Raw genomic sequence first — 25,294 nt, forward strand, 5'->3', positions numbered from 1 at the left:
CCCTCAGTTAAGTCTTGGGTGGAAGTCACTTCCATCCCCCTGGCTCAAAGCAAGGCCACAGCTATTTAACATATCTATGAAACCAGTTAAAGGTTATAGATATGTTAAATGACCACTCCAGAGGTTAGCTGCAAAGCTGTTGCTGTATAAAACAGCTCTGCATGTTCCTGCTCCATGTGTCCCTTCCCCCAACTCATACCTGTGGGGATAAGGGGTGAGGACATCCTATATATCTTTCTAATATTTCCTGGACACCTTGAGTTCTGGACCCCATTCCAAATCCTTATTTGGGGCTCCCCTCTGGCTGCACACTGTTACAATATTGTTGTGCAAACATCACCACTCTCCATATCCAGAACTTCCTACCATCCGAAACTGAAATTTGTCCCCATTAAACAATAACTCACCTTTCCCAAGCCTGTGGCAAATGCCCTTCTACTTTATAAATTTACTCTACGAACCTCATATAGGTGGAATCACACAGTATTTGTCCTTTTCCGTCTTCTGAGATTTATTACATCTGCACGTTAAGGCACAATAATATCTATTTTGTGAGGACAGTTGATGTGACAGGATCACTCAGCATACTCCTAGGTACAAAGTTTGCCTTCAAAAAAATGTTTGTTTTATTTAATCTTCTTTTTCAGAAGGGCAAAAGGACACTGACCTAAAACACAGGAAAGAATGTGCGCCTGCTCTCTGCGCCCTCTAGAGGGCAGACAAGGCCTTTAGGCTGACGCCAGCGCCCGCTGGCAGAGGTCTCGCGACGCTGTCAGTAGTGCAGCGTGAGACGTGAGAGGAAGGTTGTGCTATCGCGAGAACTCTGCCTGTAGGCTCTTAGCTGGTGTCAGGCGGTGTCTCTCCCGCGAAGGTCTTCTTGGATTGCCCGGAATTGCACTGGTAGCTGGTAAGAATCGGAGTGGCTGGAAGACTGGCGCACCTCCTTCGGTATGCACGCCTCACGCTGGTCTGGGGCACCAGACCGCTGTCCTGACGGCCTTGGGCCTGCTTTGCCTGCGGGGCCGGCCTCTTCCTCGACACTTCTGGCCCGCCCTCTCCACCTCCGGTTCCCTCTCCCCTCCGGCACCCCAAAGTCCTGCTGGCCTGCGGGCCCGGCCTATCTTCTTCTCTCTGGCCAGCGACACTCTTGGCCCTGGGTCCCCTCATCCTCCCTCCTGCCCTTCCCCCGCCGCGGCTCTGACAGCTTGTTTTTGCTCTCTATCGCCGTTGTCTCTAGGAGCGAGGTCGGGACCTTTTCCAGAAAGTGCCCAGAATATATGAATTTGTAGCTTGTTGGTTGGGAACGTGAAGAAGGCAATGTATTTTTCCGGAACTCTGTGTGCTCACACAGCGTTACTTACTGCCTCATGTAATTCTCCCAACAATCTTCAGAGGATAACAGTAATCATACAAATAACCTTACTTGCCATGTGTTATAAGGTGGGATGATGTGATCAAGAAGATCACAAGTCAGTGCTAGGGTCTGTCTGACCGCAAATAGCCTTTTTCACCATACCATTTTGTATTGTTTTCTAATCAAGGTAAGATTCACCGTAGTGTAACTGCACCATTCACTTGGTAATTTGGAAATATGGTTGGGTGAAGATGGTTAGGTAATCCTTGTTGGCTCATTTCTGCCCCGCGATCCTAGTGTGACATTTGTCAATTTTAAAAACATCAGACCCTTTGGAGAAGACTTACCAGATGCTACAGTGGAGGTGGGGGTGGGTGCCCATACTTTATGGCTTAGGCAAGTTACTTGATTTGCACTTTCCAAGGCTTGCTAGCTTGCAGGCTTGTTAAGACAATTAAGTGAGATAAATATGTAAAGACTATCACAGTAACATTTCCATTTTATTTCTCCTTCCCCCTCTTCAATGGAACTTTTTGTTCTTTGGGTCCCTAGGGAAAATCTTAGTGGTCAAAGTTTTATGATAGGTTGGGTCTAAATAAACCTTTACATTATTAATTTTGGGCAAACAGGTATATCAAAGATGGAAAAGCATGGGGGTTGTGTAAGGAAAAGAAGATGTGATTCTCAAAGGGGGAGGAGATATTTTAGGTCTCCCCACTCCATCCCCACTTTATTAAATGAGCTTAGCTGTGCCATACTCTCTGGAACCTGTGTAGGGACTTCATAAAATTGAACAGGATATTTTGACACATATCCTTCCTCCCATTTGAGAACCTATTGGCTAGTGTTTTCTAATTTACCCATAGAGTAACTGTGAGCATACTGGAAGACATTTGGAGCCACTTACCACTGCTGATGGAGTTTTAAATCTTAGTCTCTTATTTCATATAATTAGTATTTTCTGCTTAGTTTTTGGTGAATCAGTAAGACAGATTCTCTAGATCAGTGATTTTCAATCTTTTTCAATCTCATAGCACACATAAACTAATTACTAAAATTCTATGGCACACCAAAAAATATATTTTTTGCCTATCTGACAAATAAGTATAATTTTGATTAATTCACACTGGATGGCTATTGTTGTGTTGGCTGTTGTCTTTTAATTTTTTTTTTTTTATTTGACAGTCTAAGGGAAAAGAGATCAGTGCCCCTGACTAAATAGTCAGGTATTGCATATTTTAAAAATTCTTGCGGCACACCAGTGTGCTAAGGCACAACAATAGAAAATCGTGGCTCTAGATGGCAAGTTCACCATTATGTCCTCAGGGACTGTCACAGTATATGTCAGCTTAGGCACTCAATAAATATTTGTTGAATGAATACATAAAATTGTAATAACTAAATGTGGCAGTTTGGTTCATTGAAGGAGTGAATAACTGACAAGTTAGGTTAAACTTTTTTTTTTTTAAGATTTTACTTATTTTTAGAGAGAGTGGAAGGGAGGGAGAAAAAGTGGGAGAGAAACATCAGTGTGTGGTTGCGTCTCAGTGCCCTTACCAGGGACCTGGCCCTGCAACCCAGGCATGTGCACTGACTGGAAACAGAACCAGCAACCCTTTGGTTCACAGGCTGGTGATCAATCCATTGAGCCACCAGCAAGGGCAGGTTAAACTTTTTGCTTGTCTATATGGTCATAGATAAGAAGTTAAGTCTTTTAATACTTGGATGATTATAGATTTCATGAGAACATAATCTTGGATTTACATTGAGTTTTATTTTTGGATGTTGGTAGCCCCCCAAGCTTTAGAGGAAGGAAATTATTTTATCACATGTTTACTTATGTGGGGAAAAACCACAAGATGCTTACTGTGTAAAATCATGAATAAAGTGGTATTATTACTGCGATGATAGATAAATAACATGTTTTTCTGGTCTTGACTATATTATGGTGAGAAGTTTCAAATTGAAGTTAGGGCACAACCCCAGTTCTAAAAGCCTACCAAACTTCTATGATGTCAGCTGGAATCTGTGGCACTGCAACATCTGAGGAAAAAAAAAATCCATAGATGTATGTAAACACAGTAATGTTTCCCCTTTAACTGACAAACCTGCTGGTGCTTGTGGATCTGTTTAGCTAAGCTTTGATGGGTCTGGCATCAGAAAAGACACTTGATCTTAGCGTCTATCCTGGGATCATGGTTTCAGTGGCAGTAGTACCCTTGCCAGTTTTATCTTGTCTGAAAGAAAACTAAAAGCAATAGTTAGAAACACTTCCACTTCTGAAAAAACTTCCTGAACTAATGAAGGCTTTCGTCATGCAGAGGTGTCAAACTCATTTTCACCGGAGGCCTCGTCCGCCTTGTGGTTGTCTTCACAGGGCCGAATATAATTTTAGGACTGTGTAAATGTAACTATTCCTTAACAGTTTAGCGAGAGCTCAGCACTCCTGCCGGGTAGAAACAAGGTGGAGGGACATATTTGGCCCTCGGGCCTTGTGCTTGCCACCCGTGCCTTAGTGGGACACTGAGTTGACTGTTTAAAGCAGAACTATACCATACTTAATGTGACTGGTCTGAATTTAAGCATTTATCATTTATTCATCCACCCATCCATTTATTAAACATGTATTAAGCCTCTGTTCAGTTTAGGGCATTGCACAATTCCAGGGACACCATTCTTTTTCCATCAATTCAATAGTGCACACAGGATGTGGAGGGTATTGGTAATGCCAAGATGCCGATACCAGGTCATCTGTTCAGCATTAGGATGTACAAAGTCAAGTAAGACACAGTCTCTTCTGGAGAGCTCTCGGGCTAAGGAGGCAGGCATGTATCAATAAGGGTAACTAACATGTTAAAGGTGTCATGCTGGAAACCTGTACAGATTACAGTGGGCCCAGAAGAAGCATCAGCTAACTCTATTGGTCAAAACTTTTGAGGAATGGGGTGCTTGGTCAGGAAGGGTTTAGTAATGACTGTGACTTGAGCATAGTCAGAAAAGTGGATAGGAAGGAACTAGCATTGCTGGCAGAGAGTGGGAGAGCCAAGCTGGACAGGGTGAGCCAGCATGGACTCTGCATGGAACAAGTTGTTTGGTGGATCTTTTTTGGTGTGGGGGCTGCTTGGGGGGAACTGCAGGAGAGTCAGGCTGAAGCCAGAAAATAGAGAATTTTATTGCCTTATAAGATATTTGGACTTTATCTTGTAAGTGGGAAGCCATTGAAGAGTTAAAGTTTGTGCTCTCTCTAGATGAGTTGATCTACTAGGAAATGAGCCGTAGAAACCTTGAAGCAGAAGAGTAATATGCTTTATGAATCTCTCCTTTGGCACCTAAACATTTTACAAAGATCTAAGGACAAATAATGCAGCTTAAGGGGGTAAAGATGTGCCTGCAAAATAGCCTGAAGGCAGCATTCTAATAGATTTTTTCCCAGTCCTTTTATGCTAATATAAAATTAAAAAAATCACATCACATTATTATATTGTAGTAACAGCTAAAACTGGCTTAAGCTGAAAGAGTAAACACTGACTGTCAGTAATTGTGTAACAGTGGAAATTCAAGTGAGGGAGAGCTGGAGCATTTAGTCTGTGGAAGCATTGGTCATCTTAGAAAGGGCATGAGACCCATTGGTTATGAGGTGATGGTTAGCATTGTGACTATTTTATGGGGGCACACTAAAGAGAGACGAAAGTTGTTGGTATCAGCTGTATTTTATATATATGTATATTTTAAAATCTTGCAATATCTGTTATTTTTTTTAAGATTTTTTATTTTTATCTTTTTTAGAGAGGGAAGGGGGGGAGAAAGAGAGAGAGAGAAACATCAATGTCTGGTTGCTGGCGACCGTGGCCTGTAACCCAGGCATGTGCCCTGACTGGGAACCGAACCTGTGATACTTTGATTTGCAGCCCATGCTCAATCCACTGAGCCACACCAGCCAGGGCTATATTTTATATTAATAAGCTAAAAGTTCCTCCTTTCCAGCCATTGACTAAAAGTACAAAGGCCCATAAATTTTTAACTTTTCATCATTCAGAGGTATGACTAGTTTTTCTTTTCTCTTTTTGTATCTTCACAAAATGTTACCTAATGAATGTATTTTGAATTAAGAAATTGTTGTCTCATTTTTTTTGGTACTGAATGCCTGAAATGGGAGTCAAGAAGCTGTGTATCACAGGTAAAGTAGGCTCCTAAACTAACTCTGTTCATCTGAAATTTGAGGGATGCTTAATTGAGGATGATGGTCTTTAGTGTTTCCTTTTTTGGTCATGTTGTTTTGCTTTACTCTTAACTATTTACAAAAATAGCTTCATGTGCATAGACAAAAGCAAGTACTTTCCGTTTAAAAAAATTAATTGAAAGAGAATGGCATTGCTGTCTAGATTTTGTCTCTGGCCAGATTGGAGTACCATGAACATGATAATCATCAGACAGAAAGTACTAATGTGTGCCAGGCACTGTCCTAACAATTTTATACATATTAACTCATGTAAATCTCATTGAGTTTGTTTCATTATTACTGTCTCCATTTTACAGATGGGAAACTGAGGCACAGGTTGGTTACGTAACTTGCCTAAGGTTACACAGCATCTAAGTGACAGAGCCAGGTTTTGTACCCAAATGGGGAAATCTTATTATTAATGACTGTGTATTTTATTATTGCCTCTCCAAGTAGGGCTCTCAATTTCACTTCTGGAGTCACATCACCTAGAATAGTGCTTGGCATCTGGAAGATGCTCAGTCAACTTTTGTTTAATGCAGTGGTGTCAAAATCATTTTCACTGGGGGCCACATCTGCCTCGCTCTTGCCTTCAAAGGGCCAAAATAGTTTTAGGGACTGTATAATGTAACTACTACTTAACTGTTAAGGAGTTGGAATTACATTTGGCCCTTTGAAGGCAAGGACGAGGCAGATGTGGCCCCCAGTGAAAATGAGTTTGACACCCCTGGTTTAATGAGAAGTACCCATGAGCGTTAAAACAGCGCTGGACTCAGGCCGTGTGTGGGAGTGTGTGTGTATGAGAGAGAGAAGGAACCAAGCACAGAGACCCAGGGGGTGGGTTGGAGGGGGTCGGGGGTTACTGGCAGAGGTGTGTCAAAGATGTGATACGTCTGACAGCCCAAAACAAAAGCTGAGGACTGACCCCCAGCTGGACTAATGGTGATAATCTCAGGTAGTCACAAACCATCACCCAGGAACATTCCAGTAATAATTCGGTAAGCTTCTGACTGTCCCACGTTTGTTATTTCTCTGTAGTGATTAGCAGAAAAATCCTTAAGTCATAAACGTCTTGACAATTTGGGCGCGGAGGGGCCGGTGGACCCACGCTAAACGCTGGAGAAAGTAGACGGGACAGATGCTGGAGACGCATCCCCGGGGTCTGCGAACTCGCCACGTACTGAGCGGCTAGGCGGGGATGGAGGCGCCTAGCTTCGAGTTTAGGCATTTGTTGCAGCCACTCCGGAGCCTAGATGGATACTAAGGGTAGGGGCGTCCCGCTGCCTAGGGGGCGGAAGGGCCAGCGGAGTGGGCGGACCCTTTGCCCCCACGCTGACATGCGCACTTCTGGCTGCGTGTTGCCCCCGCCAGGCTCGTGAGGGGAGTTGGGGTGTAATCCTCGGCATGGAGACCTTTCCCTAGCGTTGTGCTTCAGGGGCTGCTCAGGCTGTGGAGACCTGGCCTTTGAGGTACGTTTGGCGGCTCAGGATAGATACGAGAACCTTTGGGGTTGGCTGGCCTTCCGGGGCCCCGCGGACCCAGCTGCGCGCATGCGTGCTGAGCGGTGACCGCGCCATTTCGGAAGCCGAGCGTCTGAGCGGCTGCTACCTAGCGGAGGACCGAAAGCTTCGTAGAGAGACTGTGGCTCTTAAGATTAAGTGCTGGGGAACAGGTGAAAGTTACGTGAGTCACTGTTGCTTTTGAACTAGGTAAGCCTTAGTTGGCACTAGATGTTCAAGACCAATTTTGTGGTCAATTTTCAGCCACTGTTCCGGAAAGTTGATTAGCTGGAATTGATTGCTCATAGTTACTTTTATACAGACAAATCTGAGCGCAGTAATCCTCTGAAGTGTTAAACTTAAAATATGCTCCTGTGAATTTATTAGCTTATTTTGTTTAAAGCATTAATTATTTGCATGGTTTAAAAAATTACAGATAATTAGCCTTGGCTGTTGTGGCTCAGTGGATTGAGCGCCGGCCTCAGAATCGAGGGCCTCCGAATAGAGTGCTCGCTGGTTCAGTTCCCGGTCCTGGCGCAAGCCTGGGTTGCAGACCATGTCCTTACGGGGTGGGGGGGGCCGGCGCCAGAGGCAACCGCACACTGATGTTTCTCTCTCCCTTCCCCTCTGTTAATAAAGAAATAAAGTACTTTAAAAATTTAGGGATAATTAGATCCTGAATTTCAGAAACAACTTGTTTTAGTAAAGGATTAAAAGTGGGCTGGGGCCAGGATAAGATTTATGTAACCCTTGAGTTAATGATTGTGGTACAAAGAAACCTTTATTATTATTTTTTTAAGTAAAGGAACCTCTGAGGTGAAAAATGTCTCATGGTAAAATTGAATGTGGAATATTAACTTTTATTTTACAATTTTTTTTCCTGAAAATTTGTATATATGGTTAGATACATGGTGGGAAGAAGTAGGTTTACATTTGTAATACAAATAAACAGTACAATAATTAATAAGTAATATAAGAATAAATTTTCGGGTATTCACAACTGTAAACTTAATTTTGCCTCATCAAAGATAACCAAATTGGCAGTTTTTCAAATTTAGTAATCCACAGAACAATAGGTATCTTGTGGATTGTGTTTTGAGGGCTTGGGCTTTTAGCAGTGATTCAGATGCCAGGAAAATAAATTGAAAGTGGGCGTTTTGTGGGGGGAGGGGGAGAGGAAGGATGGGAGGGAAGTAGGACAGAGTGGGAAGCTGTAGATAGAGATGATCTCATCGGAGTCTTCATTCAGGCAGACAAATGGAACTGAGTGATATAGGTGATCAGAATCAAGGCAGGGCTCTTGTTCCGTCCTTCATACTTAGCACTGGTATTTGGCAGTGTTTTGATTATTCTGACATGCAAAAGTGCACTTTATTTTGTTAGCATGATCTAAGGAAGAAGGTTCTGAAAAATTGTCATAATTTATTTAGGGCTATGAAAATGGACTGAGAATCTTAATGGAAGTTATTCCAGTAGTACCCCAAAATGTGACCGTTTGAATGGTAATTGGAATGCTAATTTTAATTTTAGTATTGGTAAGTAAAAATAATTTATGGGTGGTAAAACAGCAAAGGAAGAACAAGTTGGCCAAAGAGAGAGAATCTAGGACTTGATCTAAATCTCCCTTGAATGGCTGTGGCCCTTCCAATGGGTAGTTTAAACTATCTGGGCCTTTGTGTGCCTTCATCTATAAAATTACAGTAGTATACTAAAGAAATAGCAATGGTTTTTCCAACCTCAAGTTGTGGTTTATGTCAGTTGCTAGTGGGTCATAACTCTGGAAATTTTTTTATGGTTAAACCATATGATAATGACTTCGCTCCTTTTGTGGTTATTTGCTTAATTCTGGTTCTATGATTTTAAGACTTGTAACTAGATTTGTGCAAAACATTGTGCAAATATGACATATATAGTTTGTAAAGTCCTCTTTGAGGAAAGCTCCAGGAAAACCTGGAAAACCTGTGTGAAAGGTGTGTGTGTTTCTCCCACCTTCTTCCTACTCCCTAAAGCCTAGGACAGGAATCCTAGAGGCAGGGACGTTTTAAGAAATTGCTTAATCTTTTAACATCATTTCGAAAAATATATTTAAGGTAATCCTCTTTGGAAGGTGAAGGACAGTAGTTTGGATTATAAAGGTGAATATAAAAGACATTTTTAGTAGTTTTTCATTGATTTGAATTTTAGAATTAGAGCTGATTTGGTTAGTCTTTTTACAGGTTAGAAAACAAGCAAAAGCGTGCATACTTAGTTCAGACCGTTGAGTTAATAAATGGCTAAATGTATAAGTCAGACCTTTTCTAGCATCAGTGCTGTTTTCTATAGTCCAAAGGTGGAAGGAAGTTCCCGATTCTTGTAATTCAGGTAAACATAGTAACAATAAATGTGGTATTAAAAAATGCAGTGTGCAGGGGCTGGATTAAGTGCTTTTAGGCAGATAATGTCTCACTTTAATTTCACTGCAGCCCTTTGTACCTACTATCATTTTCTCCATTTTTTCCCCCAGAGGAAATTGAGGCCAGAGAAGGTGCCGTATTTTGCCATGTATAATGTATACTCTGGTGTATAATGTGCATCCATGTTTTTGGCCCAAACTTTCAGGAAAAGAAATCTTTCATTTTAATTTTCAAATTCAGTTATTTATTTGTATTTAGATACTTGTTTTTTTGTATTATAAAGAAATTTTAAGATTTATTTTTGAACATGTTCTGGTACTAGAAACTTTGTAACAAAGATTTATAAAAGAAGAACAGATACAAAGTATTTTAGGCACTACCCATGTATAATGCACATCCTTATTTTCCCTCAAAAATTTGGGCAAAAATTGCACATTATACATGGTAAAATATGGTAAATAAAGTTCATTAGTTTTCAAGATTGCAAATGCAGCTGGAATTCTGTTTTGTCAAGTCTCCCAGAGTTATCTCTTAACTATTAGGCTTGCTACACTGGCATTGGAACCTGAAACAAATGGTGAATTATTGAAAAATGGCTATGTCAACTAGGTACCTCAGACCATTCTCTTTGGAGGTGGCATTTCATAAAGCTAGCTCACGCTTCACCTAATTCTTACTGGAATTCACCCGTGTAGAGGGGTTCTTGATTTCAGCTCCGAGGTTGTCTTTCTCACAATACGACAAGCAGTACACAGCTCCTATTTGGGATCTGGGCTGTGGAAGCTGACTGCCCCATAAGAAGGGGCAGAGCTAAGAGCAGCAAAGGGACAGGCACCCTGGGACTGGTGGTAAAGAAACAAGTTTTCTTAGTGGCTGACAAATGGACTCTAAAGACCTTATTCTAACAAGATGACTGTTTTGAAGAATAATACCCATTTTAATTGGAAAACTTGGTAAGTATGTGGGGAAAAATAGTTTTGTAACAAGTGATACAAGAAAAATCCAATTTGTGTACTTTAAAATTGCCATATTCCAGTCTTATTAGGGAGTTGTGTGGTGCTTGTGATTGAATCAAGAAACTTTAGGGATCTAATAATACCGTCAGCACTATATGCATTTGAATTTGTCTCCCATGTGATCTAGAGCTCTGGGTTTGTTTTTATTTTTGACATTATGAAACAACATGTTAACTTAATTTTATTGATTAAATTTTGCACTGTGCCAGGCATTGTGGTGTTTCACATAAATGGTGAGGACCTAAGAGAACGAAATTTGACACAGGTGACAATTGGTTAATGCATTTGAAAGACCACTGAACATACCTTGCATATATCTAAGTGCTTAATGCAGCAGTTTGTGGTACTGTGGGACACCATAGCTCTCTAAATCTGAGCTAGTATTTCGCTTGTGTTATGCAGGCATTTTCCAGAGTCCCTACAGTGTGTGCCATATGTATGCTAATACCTCTACTTAAAACAGGGCAGCTTACAGTATGACAAATAAGGCGGCAAAATAGGTACAGCTGGTATTTCAAGGGTTGGAAATATTGCAGGAATTCCTGTCAAATCATGGGGCAACAGACTAAGGTAACAAAATAACAAGGGAAAGTTAGAAAGTTTGCTGAATTTCTCGGTTTCGTATAGGAAGTCTATAGTTCTTGAATATGAATCTTTTGCTGAGGTGATCAAACAAAAGCCTACTGGGCTTCTTCCCCTCACTGTTTTGAGGGTGAGAATCACACAGTTGTCCCTTTCCTGATTCTAGCTAGCCACCTGACCCTAAAGCTAGGCCTGAAGATGCAGTTTAAGCCAAAGTTTCTTCCTTTGTTTCAGAGGAGCAGTCAGCTATTTCAAGGACTACATTGGGCAGCCTGCTGTTCAATTCAAAGCTGGCTTCTCTGAGGTCACTGCCTTCAAGACTGTTGGGAAGTTCTTTCATATATTGCCTCAGGTGTCTCCTATTAATCCTCCTCTTTCCCCTACTTGGGTTATTCTGAACATGCTTAATTCTTTGCTGTATCTCCAAATATTTGAGAAGAGACTTCTCTTATCAAGGTTAAACAGCTTTCAATTTTTCGTGGTTTTGAGGCATCTTTCTTCTAAAGTGTGTTATTCAGAAAGAAATTTCAAATATAGCCCAATAAACATGGACCAGATTAGTTCTGTGACAAGCATTATACATTTGATGAATTGAGTCAAATAGCGTGTAGGTTATTTTCCCCTCAGATTCAGGGCACTGCTACCTTATATAGGGCTCACTTTCAGTTAAAAATCTCCATCCTTTTAAATATTTATTCTCTTGTACCTTGTCCCCACCGCCATTCAAATTCAAAACACTTACCTTTTGTTTTATAAGATTAACAGCTTTGTGGAAATTGTTTTTGGGATCTCTTTCTTTCATACCCCCCACCCCCCATCTCTAACTTAGATGTCTGCCTCCTATGTTTTCATCCAAGTCATTAGGGAAAACAGTTAAGTAATTGGGGAAAACAGGGACAGACCTCTAAAATCTTTACAGACTGGCTTCAGTCCATTATCCTTTCAGTACCTTGTAAAAAAATTACCTTATGATTTAACTGTTTCTACTTAGCCCATATTCACTTTGTCCACAAAGATAGCATATTAGCACAAAGATAGTCTTGTCACAGGTCTTATTTTTGTCTAGGTATATCATATCTACAACATTACATTGACTAGCCAATGTAGAAAAACTATCCAAGATGGAAATAACTTCAGTGTCCTGGGGCTTATTGAACCCATGCTGGGCTACAGTGATCACTGCTTTCTTTAAGTGTTTAAAAAAACATCTTTGATTCTAGATGTCTCCGGGATAGACACCAGTGGCTTCTGTCAAGCTTTGCTTCATTGCATTTCTGGCACTCTTCTGTCCATGTCTTATATCATTCGTTATGTGTTATTCTTTCCACTTATATTTCTTACCTCTTATAAACCTAAGCTTATTAGAGAACTCGCGCTAATTTATATAAGTACATCCTATATGTCAAAATTCAGTGCAAAAGTCTTTATTTTGTTTTTCTTCGAATGGCTTTGTAGAAGCACGCCCTTTAAAGATTTATTTATTTTTTTAGAGAGAGGGGAATGGAGGGAGAGAGGGAGAGAAACATCGATAGACGTCCTCTGGTCCTTCCCCAACTGGGGACCTGGCTGGCAACCCCAGGCATGTTCCTTCCCTGACTGGGAATTGAACTGGTAACATTTCTGTTTGCAACGGTGCTCAGTCCACTGAGCCACACCAACCAGGGAAGATTTATGTTCTTGAGAGCTTCCTAGCTATGAAACCATCCCTAAGTTGCTCCTAAATTTTAAAAATAAAAAAGAGATAATAAAAATTCTGTCCTCTCAACAAATTTAGGTAAATGCCAGATCTAAACAGTGTTCTAAATTGTTTATCGAGCTTTTTCTTTTGGAGCTTTTTTTCAAAGTAATTATTGATCTTTCTAGACATTTTAGTCTTGACCTCTAAATCTGTGAAACAAGAACATATGCCCCTTGTGACTTTATGTATTATAACTAGAAACTTGCACTCTAATGTTCTTTTAACTTTCAACTATTGATTAAAAAAATTGGTGTATTTTTTCAGAAATATCTGTTCAAATGTAAAAGTTTCACTAAAGTAGATGCATAGGATTTTATGGCAGGAACACAATAGTGGTGGGCAGGAGAGGAGGCAGTGTTTATTAAGAGCGTACTATGTGCCAGGTCCTGTGTTGTAAGTAATCTAAGTAAATAGGAGCTGGTTGGAGTGATCATTTAGGAGATAATTGAAAGGTGGTTTTGCATTGGAATTATGGTGCAATTTGGATTGTTATTTTGTTTGTTTTCTGTTAAAGGAACGGTGAGCAGAATGAGTATCTCACAGGACCAGAATGGCTCCAATAAGAGAGAACCCCTTTTGAGGTGTTGCGATGCACAGAGGGACTTGGAGCTTGCTATTGGTGGAGTTCTCCGGGCTGAACAGCAAATTAAAGATAACTTGCGAGAGGTATGATGTGTGCTCTTTTCTCTTGCCATGTCTGGACTCTTAGGACAGGGATGGTTAGAGCATGGCCAAGGACTTGGCTTCTCAGTGCCAACCAAGAAGTTTCACCCCATGTTTCACATGGTCTACCTGAAATGTTGATGTCTTTGATTTTAAAGGTAAATAAAGCAGATGTTACAAGAGTCTGGAAAACTTTGTACCACCTTAAGAGAATTAGTTCAGTATGCATTTTTGATTGCTCTTTGTTGTGGTCCCTGTGCCAAGCACTGCCATCAATAAAATAAAATGAATGAGCAGTATACTTGTACTGCTCATCTGTATCCTTGGCATAAATGATGGTACTGCATCCTGTCCCCTACCATCTTTTTCACTTGGTGGCTTTCTTCATTTAAACAAAAAATAAAACTTGGTGGATTTTTGTGTAGCCATTTTAATACTGAAGATGAAAGAAAATATGCAACATTTTCAGCATATTATGCTTTATTATTTCAAGAAAGATAAAAACGCAACTGAAACACAAAAAAGATTTTGCAGTATATGGAGAAGGTGCTGTTACTGATGGAACATGTCAAAAGTGGTTTGCGAAGTTTTGTGATGGAGATTTCTTGCTGGACGATGCTTCATGGCCAGGTAGACCAGTTGAAGTTGATAGTGACCAGATCGAGACATTAATTGATAACAATCTACATTATACCATGCAGGAGACAGCCGACATACTCAAAATATCCAAATCAAAGTTATTGGTGAAAATGAAAAATGCGTCTCTTACTTTATGGAAAAAACCACATGGACTGTTTGGCCCAATGTTTGTTCTGTTGGCTTAATAGTATTCTGTCTGTAAGTGGATAGACCAAGTAGTATTACATGACTTTGAAATAAAACTACATCACTGCTTTTTTTTGGACCATAAGATGCACCTAGGTTTTAGAGGAGGAAAATAGGAAAAGAAATTTTGAAGCAAAAAAATGTGGTAGAATATTTAATAACATAAATAACATAATATTTTACCATTGTAAATGTAAAGCTACATTTGGACTATAAGACGCACCTCCCTTCCTCCCAAGTTTGGGAGGTGTGTCTTATAGTTCAAAAAATACAATATATAGAAAAATGTGTTATAGAAGTTTTTTTTTTAAAATGTAGGTTCTCATGGGAAATTTTTAGCTGTTTTGATTTTTTTTCCTTAGGAGTTTTATATTTACCCCTCTTTGAATCACTATTTATGCTTCCAGATATTTAGTTTGTAATTTTACTTAAATTGTCTACCGTAGTGGTCTCTGGTTATTGACATGCAGTGACACATCTCTTTATTAAAGTGACCTACTGTAAATGGATTGCTCATTTGTGGGGTGAGAAAGAGATAAAGTAAAAAAGTGAGGGGGATCAGCATTACCTGACATATCCTTGTATTTTTTTTTTTTTGATCTCTTTAGGATACTCAAAGTAAACCTGATCCTCTTAGAAGTATGGTAAGATGATTTTAGAGCATAGGGTATGCCTTTATGGCTGGAATTCTTAAACTGGGTCCTTGGGCCTTTGGCACACTAAACCCAGAAATTATAGGCACAGTTTTGAGTATATGCATTTTTCGGAGATTTTCTACAGATGTCATTGGATAGCCAAAAGGATTTGTGAGCTCAAAAGTTTAAGAACTTCACTGTTTTGTGGGAAATATATTCTTTGGCCTTATAAACACTAGTGAAGCTAATATGTATGTGTTTCCTAGATCAAAGCTCAGATTCACAGCTGCATAAGCCGTCACTTGGAATGCCTTCGAAGCCGTGAGGTATGGTTGTATGAACAGGTAGATCTCATCTATCAGCTTAAAGAGGAGACACTTCAGCAACAGGCCCAGCAGCTCTACTGGGTAAGATGGCTGCAAGGCTATAGTTGGTTTGAGTATGGTTTCTGGTTTCTAGAGAATGCCTTTCCTTCATTGTAACCTTAATATACATCAGACAGAAGTTTAATTTTAGGTGCTGTTTGTTAACTTGGATATACTTGGTACTTTCAGTATCATTGTGGCTAGATGGTTTCATTTTTCTTATAGTTACTGGGCCAGTTCAATTGTCTTATTCGTCAGCTGGAACGCACCCAAAACAAAGATCTAGCCAATCAAGTCTCTTTGTGCCTGGAGAGGTAAAGACTTTTTTGCTTGTTTTGATTTTTTGGCTTTTTGACTTTGGTGTATTAAAAATAAAGTCAGTTCTGTGACTCATTGCAGGGGTTGGATTTCACTCCACTTTGCTGTTTCTGTGATAAGATCATCTTGCTTCCTAGTTTTAATATTGTACATGGTACATGGTTAAGTCATCTACCTTTGGTTGAGTCTTAGCAAAGTACAGTCACTTCCAATCACAATTTGGCTTTTGTTTTGGATAAAGTTGAAATAGATATTCCTTAAAAATAGCTAAGTTTCATTTATTTTTTTTCTCCAGACTGGGAAGTTTGACCCTGAAACCTGAAGATTCAACTGTTCTACTTTTTGAAGCAGACACAACTGCTCTGCGCCAGGCCATCACAACTTTTGGGTCCCTCAAGACCATTGTGAGTATTGTTGATCTCAGATGGTTGATAGAATGTGCTTCTCAGGTCTGTGGCCTCACAGATGGTCTTAAAAACACGTTTTTAAGATGAATAGTGGCTTTCTAGAGAATTTGGGGAACTTCAGAATTTCATGTTCTGATTAAGTCGACAGAGCATTACAGCTGGTAGTTCTTGGAAATGTGGTATGATTCATGGATAATCTCAAGAATTCATCTTATAACTCTTTAAGTACCTTTGATATATTTCTTATAAAATTTATGGTTTGGTCTTTAAAGAACCAAATTTCGTCTTATTTGGGTCTTGTTATTAGTAATACTACCAATTCTCGTGAAATTTCTTGTATGATGAGAGTTTTGCAGTAGATAGAAAATTCTCTGATTTGATAACTTCTTTGTAGGTCATTGCATTTAGTATTAAGAATATTTATAGAAAGTAATGCTTTGCTTAATAGTTTTGAAATTAAGGAATTACAATTTCACTTTTTTGGTATAAAAGTATAACATTGATTAACACGATTATTTTGTTTTTATTTTATAGCAAATTCCTGAGCATTTGATGGCTCATGCTAGTTCATCAAATATTGGACCCTTCATGGAGAAAAGAGGCTATATGCCATTGCCAGAGCAGGTAAAATATACTTTTGTTTCTGATAACTGAGTTATTACTTGGCTAGTATTTCTTTTGGATTTTGACTAAATCACTTTTTTTCCCCTGCTGTACTATATTTGTAAACAGGCACCAGTAGTAAATGAGTTAGCTTTTACAGTTAAATGCTTTCCTGGAGACTGAATGTCAGATAGAAATTTGGAGGTTTTATAGATGTTTAGTAAGAGAGAAACTTACTGTTATCTATTAGTTCATAAGAAATTGTTATCAGCTCTCTGATTGTATTGGTTTTTCTCTTGGGAATCCTTTCCTTTATAATTCATAGGGATGATTTACTTCTAAAGGCAGTTGGAATATTGGTTTCTAGATATTTTGAGTTGAGAAGAATCCCAGAGCTCAGCTATATTTCTTGTTTTACAACTGTGAAAATGGAGGCTTAGGGAAGTCATAATATGTGAAGAAGTGTCAGTGGCCAGCTAAGATTAGAGAGCTTGGGTCTCCTGCTTTTCTGGTGAACTTTTTTCTGCACTTGACATTGCCTTGTTAAGTAGCAAAGTGTTATGTGATTAAGCAGAAGTCAGCATCTAGCACCATAGCTGTCCCTCTCAGTGAATGGCTCCTTGGAAGCAAACCTGCCAGTGGTCATCAGACTTCTTACACACCCAGCACCAATCTGCAGGACTGGCTCACTCAAAAGCATACCTTGGAGAATAATCAGGTGTGTTGCTGCTTTATTGTTTCTGAGGTAGATGTAGAAGTAGATGGGGTTAGTTGCTAATACACAGTATGTTTTTGTTTAGTTTTTAGTTCTGTTCTGGAGATAATGTATTTTTAGTAATTTTTAGTAACAATATGACACCTCTTTACCATGGATAGAAAGTTTAGAAAACAATTGTATAAGGAAATACAAAACCATAATCCCAACATTCAGAGACAGTCACTCTAGCTTTGTATTTATGTACTTTATTTTTGTGTCCATACATATATTTTTTAAAAATCATCCTTTTTTGGTTAGATTTTTTTCCCTAATAGAGCGTGAATATACTTCTCTTGTCATATAATTTCTTCCATAAAATCCTTAAGAGTGTAGTGTATTATTGATTGGTTGTAACTTAATCTCCAGTTTTTCTGGATATAAACAAAGTTTCTCTAAATATCCAGGAGCTAATATTTCTGTACATTCTTTATTAGTTCCTTAGGATTAAATTTCTAGAAATTGCGTTAGTAGATTGCAGTTTTAGATACTTACTGCTAATTTGGCTTTTCTGGAAATTGATACCAATTTCTATTCCTACCAGCAGAGTACTGAGTGTACTTGCTTCACAGAAACTTCTCAAATGGCAACCATGGGTTGCCATTTGTAACCCCCTCCCAAATTTGACAAAAAGTTAACAATTTTGTTTTGAATTTATTTTATTAAGGAAATTGAAAGTTTATTTGCCTGTTTTATGATTTGCTTAGTATCTTTTGCTTATTTTTATCTTTTTTATTCATAAAGGCATATTATGTTAGAACTAACTTTTCTGTCTTGCTACAAATGCTTTCCCCTGGTTTGCCTGTACTTTTCAGTTTTTTTAAATAGCAGAAAATTATCTTTTTATGTACTTAAAATATGTATTTTATTATTGCAACAGAAATCCCTTGTCTCTTGGCTTTGTATACTTAAATTTAGAAACACTGGGCAATGTGATAAATAGGCAAATAGAACTCTTTTTGTCATGAATCCCAAAGCAGTCATGTTCTGGTGAACTGATATTGTGTACTTTTTGTGTAGACTTCTGCCAGAGCCTGCAATTTCTTCAGTAATGTCTGGGGCAACCTAAAGGACTTGGAAAACTGGCTCCACAAGAGTCAGCATCAAGAAGTTCCTGAAAAACCAAGTTATCAAAAGGGTAGCAGTGATTCTACCACCAGTTCTTACTCCGTTGATACTGAAAAGGATGAGAACCTGGAGCTGCTTGATCAAGATGAGATGGATCTTTCTGATTGGCTGGCAACTCCCCAGGAACCCCAAAAGCTGGAGAAGCCTGGGAATGGCAGCTGTGCAACCAGTGAGAGATTTAAGCTCTTATTTCAGGTGTTCCAAGAGTCTTATAGTGTGAATGATTGGCTTGTCAAGCCTGATTCCTGTACCAATTGTCAGGGCAACCAGCACCGAGGTGTGGAGATCGAAAACCTGGGCAGTCTGAAGTGCTTGAATGACCACATGGAGGCCAAGAAACCCTTGCCTATTCCCAGCATGATTATTGAAGATTGGCTTGTCCAGAACCATCATGAGCCATATAAAGTAGAGGAGGTCTGCAAAGCCAATGAGCCCTGTACAAGCTTTGCAGAATGTGTGTGTGATGAAAATTGTGAGAGGGAAGCTCTTTGTAAATGGCTGCTGAAGAAAGAAGGAAAGGATAAAAACGGTATGCCTGTGGAACCAAAATCTGAATCTGAGAAATGTATAGATTCCCTAAGTATGTGGCTTTGTCCTTCTAGAAAAGAGGCAACAGAACAAGCTAAGATACCAAAAGCAATGGCTCCTTCTAGAATTGCTGATTCCATCAAAGTGATAAGAAATAGTCCCTTGTCAGAATGGCTTATCACACCCTCATGCAAAGGATATCCCAAGGAAGTGCCTACTGCTGAGGACCAAGCTGGCAAACAAAAGCTTACCAGCCCTGTGGCCTCTTCCTGGTGTCCCTTTAATGCAGCTGACTGGGTCTTGCCAGCAAAGACGACAGGAAATCTCAGCCAGTTTTCCTCAGGAGAAGATAAGTGGCTGCTTCGAAAGAAGGCCAAGGTGAGCACAGACATTAAAATAGCAATATTTGAAATACAGTTAATAGATTTTTACTTCCTTAATCCCAAACCTTGCAAATGGCCCAGATCCTTAAAAACATGTTAAATATTGTAATTGGCTTAAGTATTAATTTTAGTGCCATGTTAGCAACAGAATGGAGAATTTATTGTTTAGGTCGAAGTTTTTGTGCCCTTTCTCAGTTTCCAGCCCCCATCCGGTGGGGCCGGGGTTGGGTGCAATAAAACCCCAGCCTATTTTTATTGCTAATTATGGAAAAGATTTAGGGGCAGGGGAAGCAACTGTTATCTGCTCTTATTAGAGAGAATGCCCAAGATTTACATTATTCTTCATAGATACTATATTATTGGGAAGATTATTTGTAGCAGCTCACCTTTTCCATCTTCTTGCAGGAAGTATTGCTTAATTCACCCCAACAGGAGGAACATAACTTTCCCCCAGACTGTTATGGTTTTCCAGCAGTTTGTGATCTCTTTGCCTGTATGCAGCTTAAAGTTGATAAAGAAAAGTGGTTGTATCGAACTCCTCTACAGGTGGGTACATGCCACTAGTATAAATACTACAGACTTTACCGGTTATAAATGTTTTGTCGTATGTAAATTCATACTTTGCCCACTTAACTACAGTCATTTTAATGGAATGAATATTAGGTAAGGGTGGGAGAGAAAAATCCTAAAATTTCATGTATTTCACCTGAATTTGCTTAATGAAACAATTAGGACATATCTGAATGTGACCTTTCAAGGTATAGTTAGTTGTATCAGGGCGTTTTTTAGAGCCTGTATGGATTCTGATAGTTTACTCAGAAATGAAGGAAACAGCACTTTGAGTTGGGGAGAAATGTTTTTATCCTACAGTGAGTGACTTTTTAATCTGTGGGCTTTTCTTTACAGATGTGAAGGAATGGAGTACTAGAGTCAAGCAACTTTCCTGCAATTTCTCACACTTCATAAGCCGAGTGACTGCAGCTTGCCAAATCATTGTTTCTGGGTGTGACCAATCAGCTTAGTTCCTTTCTTGACTAATTTTCAACTAATGAAGAAAAATAAGTCATCAAATTATGAGTTACTGTGTAAAAGAAAAAGGCTATTTTTTGATGGCTGACGTGATTCAGTTCCTTCTTACAAAGAATTCACTCTTACACTAGAAATGCAGTATTTTGGTGGGTATTTCTTTCATAAGCTTCCATGGCTCCTTATATTGGGTTGTTACTAGCACATTAAAAACACTGTAGTTTTAAAAAAGAAATAGTTCTGTTAAGGTGTTCATCAAAGAAGCTAGTGAACTTCTTTAACCTTTTAATTACCCTTTTTAGATGCTTCCTTTGCTGTGGGTTTTCTTCCATTAGTGGTGGAAATAATTTCTAATTATATTACATTTCATATAAGAATTAACTGAGAATATAGTGATTTTTTAAACCAAAATATGTATCAGCATCTTGGCAATTTTTGACATTAATTACAAAAGACACATCAGATTCTACAGTATTTTCTTTTGGAAGAAGTTTAGTTACTGCAGATTTTGTCCTTATTTCCTTCTCTAAATGTTGTATCCAGTGAGCTCTTTTAGAAGGGCTCTGAATTGCTTCAAGACAACATCCTGGATAATCCGAATGTCTAGAAATATTCTGAAGAAACACAGGCAAAAGAGTCGTCCCCATGCCCACTAATCAAAAAGCAAAAGACAGGACATGCTGGAAATGTAGCACTTGAACTATTCATTATTCTAAGGGTTGGTTATTGGTACGTCCTGTGTAAAATGGATGTTGAGCTTAACACCTACCTGGTGCTTTTAACTGGGGTTAAATTAAATGCCCTTTTAGTGCAAGTACAGTGTACTTTTACCTCTAAAAACAAAATGCAGAGACATTTAGAGAACAGGCTGTTTTGAACACTTGTGCCTTGGGGTGTTTATTGAAGCTTTATGAAAGCTGGTATTTTCTCAAGATGCTCAAAGTAATGTTCATACTTTAAAAAGTTTCTCTGTAGGAGAGAAATGGTATTAACTGCTTTCCACCAGGCCTTTAAATTTATTAAGCCACTGAACTTGCCTTGGTATGTGGTATTGGAAATACTTTCACAGTTTGTAATATTGTCATCCAGAAAGCCCTTTTGGAGAAATTTCACAGTTCGAGTGTCATTTGCCCTACAGCTTCACTGGAATTCTTGAACCACAGCTGAAAAAAGCCATTATTTTTAGTTCCCCCTCCCCCAACATAATTTAGAACTTTAATAAAGGTGATGGGTAAAAACTTAGCCTTTCCATTATTTTAGGTCCCAGAACATTTGGTAGTTTTTGAGGTTTAACAGTGTGTATTCCTAACTTTACATTAATCACTATGCTAATGAGTATGTCTTTTACATTATGCATTTTGTACCTCCCCATTAAAAGCATTAACAAACAGTTGTATTTTGTGTAAGTACCTTGTAACAAAATATTCTATCATGTTATGTAAATGTGTAATCAATTTTATATTCCATAAAATACCAATGAATTTTATGAATCTTCAGTTAGCAAGAACAGGTATATTGCCACTAACTTCCATTTCTAGTTTCTTCCTGCAAACTTTTCATATCGATTCCTTTTAATCTGCTAAATTCAGAGCTTTTCTGTGAAATCCCTTACTAGATGTGTCCAAAAGGCCCTACTTTTGCCAATCATAACTGCCAGTTGTTTAGCATTTATTATGTGTATATATAACCTGCAGTGCAATTTTACTTCTTATTAGAGGACAAAAGTAACTTGCCCATATTTCCTTTGGCTTTCCCACTTGAAAACTTAAAAGCTCTTGTGTATATTTCATCTTTTTTTTCTAATTATCCCCAGTAAGGGGGCTAATCCACACAGACTTAAGCATGACTGCTAGGCAGATTGTTCTGGCAAGTTATTCCAGTGGTATGTTTGAACTATCTTGAGGTTTAGAGTCAACTCTGTAGGAGGAAAATCTTACCCTAGCTATTATTGCCACCAGTAACCCTTCATTTCAACACAAATGTGAAAACATGTTTTAGCCTAGCTGGGGTAGAAAAAAATGCGAAGAGTAAATTTCACTTTAAACCCAGAAAGATGCTTTTAAATAGAGACACCCATTATGTTTACACTGGAGTGGACTTTGGTTCTGTTTTCACCCTTTATTGGGAACGCAGGACATTACAGTTTTTGATCATTGAATGAACAAATGTGGTGATATGGTATTGAACAAACTGAATGACGAGAGTAAGTAGGTTTCCGTTCAGCAGGTAGGAAAGAGAACAGGTGCAAGATCTTCAAAGATAACCATGTTACTGCTCAGCTACCAAAGGGTTTTGGCTTCAATTCATTAATGGCTGGAAGGAGAGCCAGCCTGGTCAACAATCTTCATCACAGCAAATCGGTATCTGCACAATTTTTCAACCTAATTGTAGGTATAAGAGAACTCTACACTAACTCATAAATTGATCTGGATAACTACTAAAGTGTCCTCCATTTTCAGGTTGGCAAAATCTTCAGAGTGACTGTTGGAGCAAGGAGCCTTTCATGTGCTCCCAGTTATTATATAGTGCATAGAGGCTAGTAAGTGTTAGTCCTGCTAGACCACCTCGTGCTACCCCTCGAAGACCACCTGAGAGAGAGAAAAATAAGATTTGTATTGCATAGTGTCCTAACATCAATGGATTAAACAAGAGTATTATAGAATTGAGACATAACCATTCATGTTTATAAATACTGTCCCAAACAGGAGAGTAAAAGTTTTAAAAGAAACACAAGAAACCAATCAGGAGACAAAGTCCCTAAATGACTTGTTTAATATACATGCTATATTTCATATTTTAATAAAATCTTTTAACTTTTAATGTCACAATTTATACCTAAGATTACCAGCATTAACAGTTTGACTTTTTTCATTCAGACTTGTTCTTAATACTTTTTATAAAAGATCTTATGCTTATTACCATTGCATTCCCAGCCAGATCAGTAATTTCCTGCTAGTCAAAACAGCTTAGACTTCATTGGGACTATCAAGTGACTTAAAGTGATATATAAACAAGGCCATACCCTCTATGGAAATGGCATTAACCTTTGGACTCTACAGGCTGTCAAGAAACTAACTTGGAAGACTGAAGTAGAGGTGGTAAGATGATTATAACGAAGCTTTGAGTTAGGTGCTGAAGAAGTACCAACTTCCCTGTCCCTCATTCCAACACTGATGTGTCAGACAATATTCTATTACAAATACTGAACACTGAGGCTCTTGGCATCATTGCACTAGTTGAAAAACACTTAAGGATTAACAATAAATGTTTTGTTTAAAATGCAGAAACAAAACTCTTTCAACCAATTAACTGAAGTAAGTACCCACATCTACTAAGATAAATTTACTCAAACTTTTAAGAGAACATGAGTTTCACAAACAGGTGGGGACCATAAACTTCAGGTAGCCTATATTGTACCTATGGAGTATCTGTTTTAAGTTGTTTTAGGAAAGCAAAGGGAACGCAGCTGTGGCTCAGTAATTACCTTATGAGAAGTAGGAAACATTAAATTCTGTGAAATTCAGTGATGTTGCCCAGTTTACTTCAAACCAATCATTTATGCAATGACATCCTGCCAGATGGCTCCAGCTAACAGATTAAAGGTCTACTCCTTCCAAGAGCCTCTGAAGTCTGGAGTTCTGATAGCTAACCTGCTTAGGTTTCCACTATGAAATGCCTTATTTATCTCGCTCAAACAGATCCATACAGAAACTGCTTACATCATCTCTAAAATAGATGTCAAATATGTGTGTGTGTGGGGGGGATTGGAAACATCAAAAACATTTAAATAGGAGGTGTCTCCTTGAAGTCCAGATCTCTGTATATCTTGCTTTCGTTACGACTAGACATTACAGTTGAATTTGCAACTGTATTCAATGTGTCTGAAATATAATTTAAAACAGTTCAGTTTAATAAGGACCTACCTCGTATTTCTGACCTGTCAGGTCAATAAAAAAGATAATGAACTATAATTAGACCTAATTCTTAAAATGGAAAAAACCTACAAAGTGCAGAATAAATGCTAAGCTACCTGCAACAACATCACTATGGCTCAGTTAATAGACCTAAACTTTTTGAGTGTAATAAGCAAACAAATTATAAAAATTTAATACTCTAATCTGTTCTGATTCAACCCAAATCAAAAGTTAAGATGGCCTCACTGCTGTTTATTATTTGAAAAATGATGGAAGGCGTGTAACTGAAAACACTAAATTGCAGATACTATTTCCTGGGACAAGACATTTAGACTTATTCCCCTGGACCTTGAATAAATTAAGAACCACAGGGCTCTGAAGTCTACCTAGTGGTTTGGAAACAGCCAAACTATTACTGCCTATTGGCCCTTTGGAAGGATTTTCATAATAGTTTTCAGCAATCAAATAAGCACCCCCCACCCTACCCCGGGGGAAAAATAAGGCTTTCAGATACTTTGACCAAAATGACACAGTTCAAATCAATTAAGTTACTTCTTTGAAGACTAGAAAAAAGTTATTTCCAACAAGACGACATAAAAAATACGCAGTGTTTTAGTAAGTACCATTAATCCTGACTCATGGATAGCCTTTTATCACATATCAACCATGTTTTAGTTTTATTTTTAACTCTTACTACTAATTTCAGAGTTTTCCACCTGGTTATCTGTTAAATATTTGAGGACCTTGGCTTTAGGCTTTCTGTACTCCAACAACTTCTGCCCAACTAAGCACAGGAAGCTGATTAGCAAATCAGCTTGCTTTGCACACAGCATAATCAAATAAGGCCAACGGTCAGTCTCCGCAAAGCACAACAAACACGAGACCTGTGTTTCACAGTTTTACTTTCTATCTTTTGGATCCTTACACAACTCCCTGAAAGGGAA

The 25,294-nt window shown here is 38.7% G+C and overlaps 2 protein-coding genes across 6 annotated transcripts in view; one reads left to right on the forward strand and one right to left on the reverse strand.

Moving 5' to 3' along the window:
* The first annotated feature begins 757 nt into the window (after positions 1 to 757).
* Positions 758 to 24,202, forward strand: NCOA4 (nuclear receptor coactivator 4). 5 transcript variants are annotated; one of them, XM_028511189.2, is made up of 10 exons: positions 758 to 907; positions 13,316 to 13,467; positions 15,191 to 15,331; positions 15,515 to 15,603; positions 15,903 to 16,011; positions 16,549 to 16,638; positions 17,192 to 17,335; positions 18,392 to 19,405; positions 19,816 to 19,956; positions 20,317 to 24,202. In XM_028511189.2, the coding sequence occupies exons 2-10, from the start codon at positions 13,330 to 13,332 to the stop codon at positions 20,320 to 20,322; spliced, it is 1,872 nt and encodes a 623-aa protein (XP_028366990.1). In that variant the 5' UTR covers positions 758 to 907; positions 13,316 to 13,329; the 3' UTR covers positions 20,323 to 24,202. The 5 variants fall into 5 exon arrangements, with proteins under 5 accessions (XP_028366990.1, XP_028366992.1, XP_028366991.1 ...); XM_028511191.2 differs by lacking the exon at positions 758 to 907 and adding an exon at positions 6,916 to 7,042 and having other exon boundaries at positions 20,317 to 21,674; XM_028511190.2 differs by lacking the exon at positions 758 to 907 and adding an exon at positions 7,130 to 7,282 and having other exon boundaries at positions 20,317 to 21,674.
* The window catches only part of TIMM23 (translocase of inner mitochondrial membrane 23), a 32,697-nt gene continuing 29,932 nt past the window's right edge, over positions 22,530 to 25,294 (reverse strand). Inside the window, exon 7 of the mRNA XM_028511192.2 lies at positions 22,530 to 23,024. Coding sequence (XP_028366993.1) covers positions 22,909 to 23,024 — 116 coding nt within the window. The 3' untranslated portion in view covers positions 22,530 to 22,908. The remainder of the gene's footprint in view (positions 23,025 to 25,294) is intronic.

Source organism: Phyllostomus discolor, chromosome 5, assembly GCF_004126475.2.
Source record: "Phyllostomus discolor isolate MPI-MPIP mPhyDis1 chromosome 5, mPhyDis1.pri.v3, whole genome shotgun sequence".
Lineage (NCBI taxonomy): Eukaryota > Metazoa > Chordata > Mammalia > Chiroptera > Phyllostomidae > Phyllostomus > Phyllostomus discolor.